Source organism: Hemitrygon akajei, unplaced genomic scaffold, assembly GCF_048418815.1.
Source record: "Hemitrygon akajei unplaced genomic scaffold, sHemAka1.3 Scf000034, whole genome shotgun sequence".
NCBI lineage: Eukaryota > Metazoa > Chordata > Chondrichthyes > Myliobatiformes > Dasyatidae > Hemitrygon > Hemitrygon akajei.
Genome location: NW_027331920.1, coordinates 2,866,911 through 2,874,898, shown reverse-complemented (window position 1 = coordinate 2,874,898; position 7,988 = coordinate 2,866,911). Strand labels below are relative to the sequence as shown.

The 7,988-nt window shown below is 45.3% G+C and overlaps 1 protein-coding gene across 1 annotated transcript; it reads left to right on the top strand.

Moving 5' to 3' along the window:
• The first annotated feature begins 452 nt into the window (after positions 1–452).
• On the top strand, positions 453–6,276 carry LOC140719970 (nuclear factor 7, ovary-like). The gene is made up of 7 exons (XM_073034884.1): positions 453–526; positions 970–1,186; positions 1,849–1,944; positions 2,355–2,588; positions 3,812–3,834; positions 3,916–4,034; positions 6,260–6,276. The coding sequence occupies exons 1-7, from the start codon at positions 453–455 to the stop codon at positions 6,274–6,276; spliced, it is 780 nt and encodes a 259-aa protein (XP_072890985.1).
• Positions 6,277–7,988: the final 1,712 nt, after the last annotated feature.

The following is a 7,988-nucleotide window of genomic DNA, read 5'->3' as shown; positions in this document are numbered from 1 at the left end:
ATCAACATCTGATCTGTACCCAGAGTGAAGGAGACCAGGCCTTCTATTGGAGACAGGACAGACCTGGGTCAAGTCATGAAGTTTTTCTCACGAAGGGCTGTTGAAATCAGGACCTTACCGAAAAATTAACATTTTTCTCCCTGTGACGTAGAATGTCCAGTCCTGTGATTTTTCCTGCAACCACAGGTCGGTCATCACCACTGCATCTCTCTCCTCACAGCACAATATTCTCTCCGCATCCCCAGTTTAATGGCATGTTTTCACTGTTTACTTATCCACCGTTTTACACTCCACTCTGACTCTCTTAGACCTGGAGAAAGATAAAAAACGAGCTGCTGGAGGAACTCAGCGGGTCGGGCAGCATCTGTGGAGGGAAATGGACAATCGACATTTCGGGTTGAGACAGTTCAGATGAAGGATCTCGATCCGGAAAGGTCCTTCCGATCGGAGCGATGGGGCCTTTGGACATTAAGCTGACGTTTTTTGTCGCTCTAGGTGTTTACGAGACGGGGTCGCTGGGCATATGGCAAACTCACCTACGCTCGTCGCCGGGCTTAGACAGTCCATTGGGCGTTTTCTTATCTTTTCCCTGTTTAATTTGTTTTTGATCCCACACTAACATGGAAATAGCCAGAATTTCCACTGAACATATCCAGCAGCAGAATGTTCATTCCCCGAGTCTGCAGCGCGCGTAGTGGACAATCGCGGTACTGCAGGGGATCAGCAACTCCCCGAAAGTGAAAGCATTCTGAATCAGGAAGTGCTGGGAGTTAACATGGCTTCGAAAGGACAGGTCGAGAGTTGGACCGAGGAGACAATTTGTCCCATCTGCCTGGATTTCTTCACCGATCCGGTTATACTGGAGTGCGGACACAACTTCTGTCGCTCTTGTATCACACTGTGTTGGGAAAGGGAGGAGAGAAACTCCTGCCCGGAATGCAGAGAGGAGTTTGCTGACCGCACCCTCAGGGCCAGTCGGGCCTTAGCAAATCTGGCTGAAAAAGCTCGAAATCTAAACCTGAATCCGAAAGGGAAGGAAAGTAAACGTCACTGCGAGGAACATGAGGAAGAACTGAAGCTGTTTTGTGAAACGGACAAGACACTGATCTGTCTGATCTGTAGAGACGCGCAGGAACACAGAGAGCACCGCTTCATGCCGATTAAAGAAGCTGTTAAAATCTACACGGTAAAACTAACATTAATTTAATACTTAACACATTTCCTTTCTCCTACATACCATTACACGAGTCTCCAGAACCAACACATCATTCTCTGCAACTTCCGCCATCTCCAACAGAATTCTAGCATCTCTCCGTCCCACAGCCCACCTCCGCACCACGCAACTCTCCGCTGTCTATACGGATCGCGGTCCACGTCCTGTATCGCCCTGATCCACTCGCTCCTCCCCACAAGCGGGACAAGTGCTACACCTGACTCCTAACCTCCTCCCTCGTCACCATTCAGGGCCGCAAACAGCCCAGTTCCTCCCGTTTCTTCCAGGTCGATTGTCCTCTCGAATTAGATTCCTTCTTCTCCAGCTCTTTACCTCTTCAACCTGTCCCCTCCCAGCTTCTCACTTCATCACCCTTCCCCACGTTCCCCCTCACGTTGTCTCACCCGTCACCTGTCAGCTGGTTCTCATCCCCAACCTTTTTATTCTGGCTTCTGTCCCATTCCTTCCCAGTCCTAATGAAGGGTCTCATCCCGAAACACCGACTGTTTATTTCCCCTGAATAGATGCTGCCTGACTCACTGAGTTCCTCCGGCATTTTGTGTGATAATCGGGTTTGATCACCGGTTTCTTTTGATGCATCTTTGTTTCTATTTCCTTCACTCTCTGACTTCCAGGATCTGCTAAAATCTTCCTTAGACTCTCTCACAAAAAAGAAATCAGACTTCCAGGAAAAGGAGCAGCAACAGAAAGAGAAGATTTCCGGAGTTCGGGTGAGGCTTCCTGAGGGGAATTTCTGATATTACTTTCGAGTTTTGCTCCATTTAATGCAGAATAGCCAAGTATCGCAGCTCCAGTGACCTGGGTTCGATCCTGACCTCTGCTGCTGTCTGTGTGGAGTTTGCATGCTCTCCCTGTGACCACGAGAGACTCCGACACATCCCAAGGACATAACGGATGAATGGCTAATTACCGTTAACCCTGTAAAGGTGGGGAGGGTGTGTGTGAATCAGATGGGAGCTTATGGGTCAATAAGTGAGAATAGGTTTCAGGAAAACGTGAGGGAATGGTGTTGATGGAAATGCTCTCAGAAGTAGATTGGACTCCAATAGACCGAACTTAACGACAAAAGGAAACAGAATTCAGCAATGCAGTATATTAATCTTCACCTTTCATTCAACAGGAACAGTCACACAGTGTTCAGTCCCACATCACATCCCAGTTTGCTGAACTGCGCCAGATTATCACTGAGAAAGAGCAGAGCTTACTCAGGGATCTCAGGGAAGAAGAAAAGAGGATTCTCGATACAATGGAGAAAAATCTTCGGGAGATTCAAGAGAATATAAGGATTATTCAGGAGGAACTTACTAAGTTAAAGGAACAGATGGATCAAAAAGACAGTGTGATGTTTCTCAAGGTGAGGGATTATATTTCAATTTGTTTCTGTCAAAGGGCACTAAATGAACAGTGGTATATCTGAAATAAACACAGCACCGAGGCCAATTCTAACAAAATAATTGCCGCTCTGGCGACCTCACACAGAAGGCAGTGAAGGCCAAGTCTTTGGATACTTTCAAGAGAGAGTTAGATAGAGCTCTTATAGATAGTGCGGTCAAGGGATATGGGGAGAGAGCAGGAACCGGGTACTGACTGTGTACGATCAGCCTTGATCACAGTGAATGGCGGTGCTGGCTAGAAGGGCCGAATGGCCTCCTGCTGCACCTATTGTCCCAAAACTGGACTTCCACAACTTCTGTACATCCCAGGACAGAATGAAAATCTCTCTGAAATTATTTACTCTGATCATAACACAGAGCTGCTGACTGTGTCCTTAATTCTACATTAAATATCCTCTAAAACTCTCGTTAACTCCCATTTCCAGTCACAGGCTGTGAGTGTGTCTGGTGCAGTTGGTTTGAGGGTCTCTTTGTCAATCAGTGAGAACAAAGAATTTGACCCACACATCAGACTTATCTTCTGTATCCGGTTTCCATCAGATTAGGGAAACTATTACTGTCTCTTTACTTTTACAGATAACATTCAAATGAACGTTCAATCGTTCAAAACATAACCAAGCCATTCGGCCCATTTTCTCCTCTCAATTTCCCTGCTTCACAATCCTCCACCCACCTACTCATCACAACCAGCAACAGTGCCCCGAAATCTCTGGTCCCTCATGTGTTTATCCAGCCTCCCCATTACATTCAATCTCTGCCGTTCCATTTCAACCACTCCTGTGGCAGCGAGTTCCACATCCTCTTCACTAAATTTCTTGTGGAATTTGTTAAAATCCATCTGGAATTACATCTCCCCACAAGTCTTCCCATAAATAGAGGTACTTCCTCCACCCGCACACAATCATATACATCACTGATCTTAAATTCCTCCATCTTACCACACTGACGTCATATCCAGATGAAAATGCACAGCCTGTCCTGTCTCCCCTGTAAGTTTCATCCTCTCAGTAATGGTCTGACATTCAGAAACTTTCCCTGTAATATACCCCGTGGTTCTGTATTGTCCGTGTGTGTGAGTGATTGCGGGAGTGGGAATTTTCAACACCTTGTAATGATTTGGAGGAAATTCAGGATGTGGACAGTAAGTCCAAGTCTAATCCGATTTGTGTTTTATTTATTTCAGGAGGAAGCTCATCGGAACAGGAGGTAGGACAGCCTCTTTACCCTGAATGGATTTGTAAAATAGTTCAGAATAGCAATTTATAACCAGCAGTTTAATATTTACAGGATTAATGACGATGTCCAGGAATTGTCAGTGACAGATGAGACCCTACCGGTTGAAAAATTCGATCACCTCTATTTGTTGAACACAGTGCTGAGAAAAACGCTTGATGCTATTAATCGAGGTAAAACTTACAAAGATTCATTTCCCCTTGTTTATGAAGCTCAATTTAGTTCCAATTTGAGGCAAAGATTGTCTGTAATACTGGTCTGAAGGGGAACTGAAGTTTATTCCACATCAACCCCACCGACTGGGAGGCATCACTGTCACATGGTCAGCTGGAGATGTCAGACCCCTGGACACGCCAGCACAGGGTCACAATACAACCAATACACGGGACTGTCAAATGAACCACTGTGTCCTGATCCCAGGCACACCGCACTGACACATCAGGACATGAGTTTGGATCTACCAGAGGAACTGGGAATTTAATACTGACGATAATATTGTAGGGAATAAAAGCAGGTATCTGTGTGGTGACCGGGATTGTCAGGAAAATACACAAGTCCTTCATGTGCCCTGTGAGTGCAGACTCTGACTGACACAGGTCTTCCCCCTTCCGGATCAGCATCTCTCACTGTTTTTAGAGGCAGATGAGGGGAGTGGTTGTGATCGGGGACTGAATCGTCAGGGGAACAGACAGGAGAATCTATCGATGTGAATGGGACACCCGAATGGTATGTTGCCTCCTGGGTGCCAGGGTCAGGGATGCCTCGAATCGTGTCCGCAGCATTTTAGAGAGGGAGGGAAAAGAGCCAGATATCTTGGTAAATTTGTGACAATGACATTGGAAGTAAACGCAAAGAGGTCCTGAAAATAGAATTTGGAGAGCTTGGTAGAAAGCTCTGAAGCAGCACCCCCAGGGTTGTAATTTCTGGATTGCTGCCTGTGCCACGTGCTGGTGAGGGTAGAAACAGGATAATTTGGCAGATAAACATGGCTGAGAAGATGGTGCTGGGGACAGGGATTCAGGTTCTTGGATCATCGGGATCTGTTCTAGTGGAGGAATGACCTGCTCAAAAGGGATGGGTCGCACCTCGACCAGAGGGAGAACAATATTCTCACAGAGAGGTTTGATAGAGCTATTGGGGAGGGTCTGAACTAATTTGGTGGGGGGGGGGGTGCTCGGGAACTGGAGTGAAGGGATAGGACTGATTGTAAAAATGAAAATATAGCGTGCAGTCAGACTGTCAGATAGGGCGGACAGATGAGTAGAGAAAGTTGCAGCCAGCAGGGTGAGTATCAGTGCATTAGGGATGCAGAATTAAAAAGGGTAGCAGATACAGTACACAAAGTGTTATATCTCAATGCATGGAGTATGAGAAATAAGGTGGATGATCTTGTTACACTATTACCGATTGTCAGGTGTGATGTTGTGGCCATCACGGAATCGTGGCTGAAGGATGGTTGTAGTTGGGAGCTGAATGTCCAAGGTTACACAATGTATCGGTGGTATAGGGAGGTCGGGTGAGGGGGTGGTGTGGCTCTGCTGGTAAATCAGTAGCAAGATGTGACATAGGATTGGAAGATGTTGAATCATCTGGGTTGAGGTAAGGAACTGCAAAAGTAAAAATGACACTGACACCAGTCATATACAGGCCTCCCAACAGTCAGTGGGTTGAGGCCCACAGATTACAACTGGAAATAGAAAAGGCTGATGAAAAGGACAATGTTATGATGATCATGGGAGATTTCAACATGCAGGTCAATTGGGAAAATCAGGTTGGTAAAGGATCTCAAGAGAGTGAGTTTGTTGAATGCAATGTGATGGCTTTCTAGAGCAGTTTGTCGTTGAGCCTACTCGGGGAACAGCTCTACTGGATTGGGTGTTATGCATTGAACCAGAGGTGAGTAGTTAAAAGAAACCTTAGGAGGCAGTGCTCACAACGTGACTGAGACCAACTTGAAATCTGAGAAGGAGAAAGTAAAGTCTGACATTGTAGTATTTCAGAGGAGTAAAAGAAATTACAGTGGTCTGAGAGAGGAGTTGGCCAAAGTAAATTGGAAGGAGATGCTGGCAGGGATGAGAGCAGAACAGAAATGGTGTCAGTTTCTTGGAAAATGAGGAAGGTGAAGGATAGGTGTACTCCAAAAATAAATAAATACTTAAATGGCAAAATAGTAAAACCGTGGCGGACAATGGAAGCCAAGTTAATGTTAAGGCAAAAAAGAGGGCATACAACAAAACAAAAAAATAGTAGGAAGACAGAGGATTGGGAAGCTTTTAAATATCTACAGAGAGGAACTGAAAGAATGATTGGGATGAAAAAAATAAACATGAAATTAATTTGAATTGAATTGACTTTATTACTTACTTCCTTCATATACATGAGGATTAAAATTTTTTAGGTTACATCTCCATCTAAATTGCAATGCGCAATTTACAGTAATTTATGATGAATAATATGTACAACAGGCTGGTTAATATAACATAGAAATACAGTTGTGTCCACACGAGTTAATCAGTCTGATGGCCTGGTTGAAGAAGCTGTCCCGGAGCCTGTTGCTCCTGGCTGTTAATCTGTGGTTTAGAATAACATTCAATTCAAGAGCAGGGATGTGATGCTGAGGCTTTATAAGGCACTGGTGAATCCTCACCTTGAGTATTGTGAACTTGGGCTCCTCATCTAAGAAAAGGTGTGCTGGCATTGCAGAAGGTTCATTTCATGAGGATTATTCCAGGAATGAAAGGGGTATCATACGAGGAACGTTTGATAGCTCTGTGTCTGTACTCGCTGGAATTTAGAAAGATGAGAGGGGATCTCATTGAAACCTTTCGAATGTTGAAAGTCCTAGACAGAGTAGATGTGGAAAGGATGTTTCCCATGGTGGTGGAGTTTAGGACAAAAGGGCACAGCCTCACGATAGAGGGGGGTCTATTTAAAACAGATGCGGATAAATTTGTGCCAGCAGCTGGTGAATTTGTGGAACTTGTTGGGTGTATTTAAGGCAGAGCTTGATAGGTTCTAGATTGGACACAGCATCAAAGGTTACGGGGAGAAGGCCAGGGAGTGCGGCTGAGGAGGGAAACAAAGGATCAGCCATGATTGAATGGCGGTGCAGACTCGATAGGCAAATGGCCTAATTCTGCTCCTATGTCTTATGGTGATCAGACCACTACATCAAAGCATTGTGAGAATGAGCTCGGACACACCGACAAGCATTGACATGGGTCAAGATTTCATCTCGGGAGAATCACACACAGCATAACCGGCCTGGCAAAGCTCCCTCACACACATACACAGGAAGGATTAGCAGATTGTAGTCAGAGCCTCAGCAATGTACGTTGTTATTCCCCTCAGTAACCTGGAAACCAATCTGTTCAGAGACAGTCATTTATTCATTTAAACAACTCAATCAAGTGTGACACACGGCCACAGAAATAGGCACAAATTCCCATTTAGGATTGAAATCTGCCGTCCTTACCCAGTCTGTCTGTTCTGTGGCACTGAGCTGCCCTCTGACGTGACGTCACATCAACACTTCACAGACAGACTCCGGGGTGAGATTCCTCAGGAGGAAGATCTGGGAGGGTTTGATGGATGTTGAACCCACGGCCCACTTCATCAATCTGCAAGACTAAGATGTCTTCTTGAGCATGTCCCATTTGTGTTTGTTTGCCCCCCCCCATCCCTCTAACCATTTCCCATCTGTGTACCTGCCCAAATTTATTTTAAAATATTTTATTTTTACCTGTTTCTACAGTGTCTGAGGGCAAATTCCATTTACCAACCTCCCTCTCTATGAGAATGTTACCCGGTAGACCACTCAGAAAAATTTCCCGTCTCAGTTTCCATCTGAGGTCTCTGGTTCTGTACTCCCATTTCTTGGAAAAAGAAACGTTATTTAAGCTCCTTATGAATTATTTACCTCGATAAGGGGTCATTCCTGAACATCCTACACTACAGCTGAATAGCCCAAGCTTATCCACTCTCTGCTTTTAACCCAAGCCCCCAGTCCTGGTAACATCCTCCTGAAGCCTCCTGTCCAGTGTAATGACATCCTCCCCATATTCGGGAACCGGAAATGCAGACAATACTCCAAGTGTGGCCTATCATCGACATCAAAGGCCTTGCTG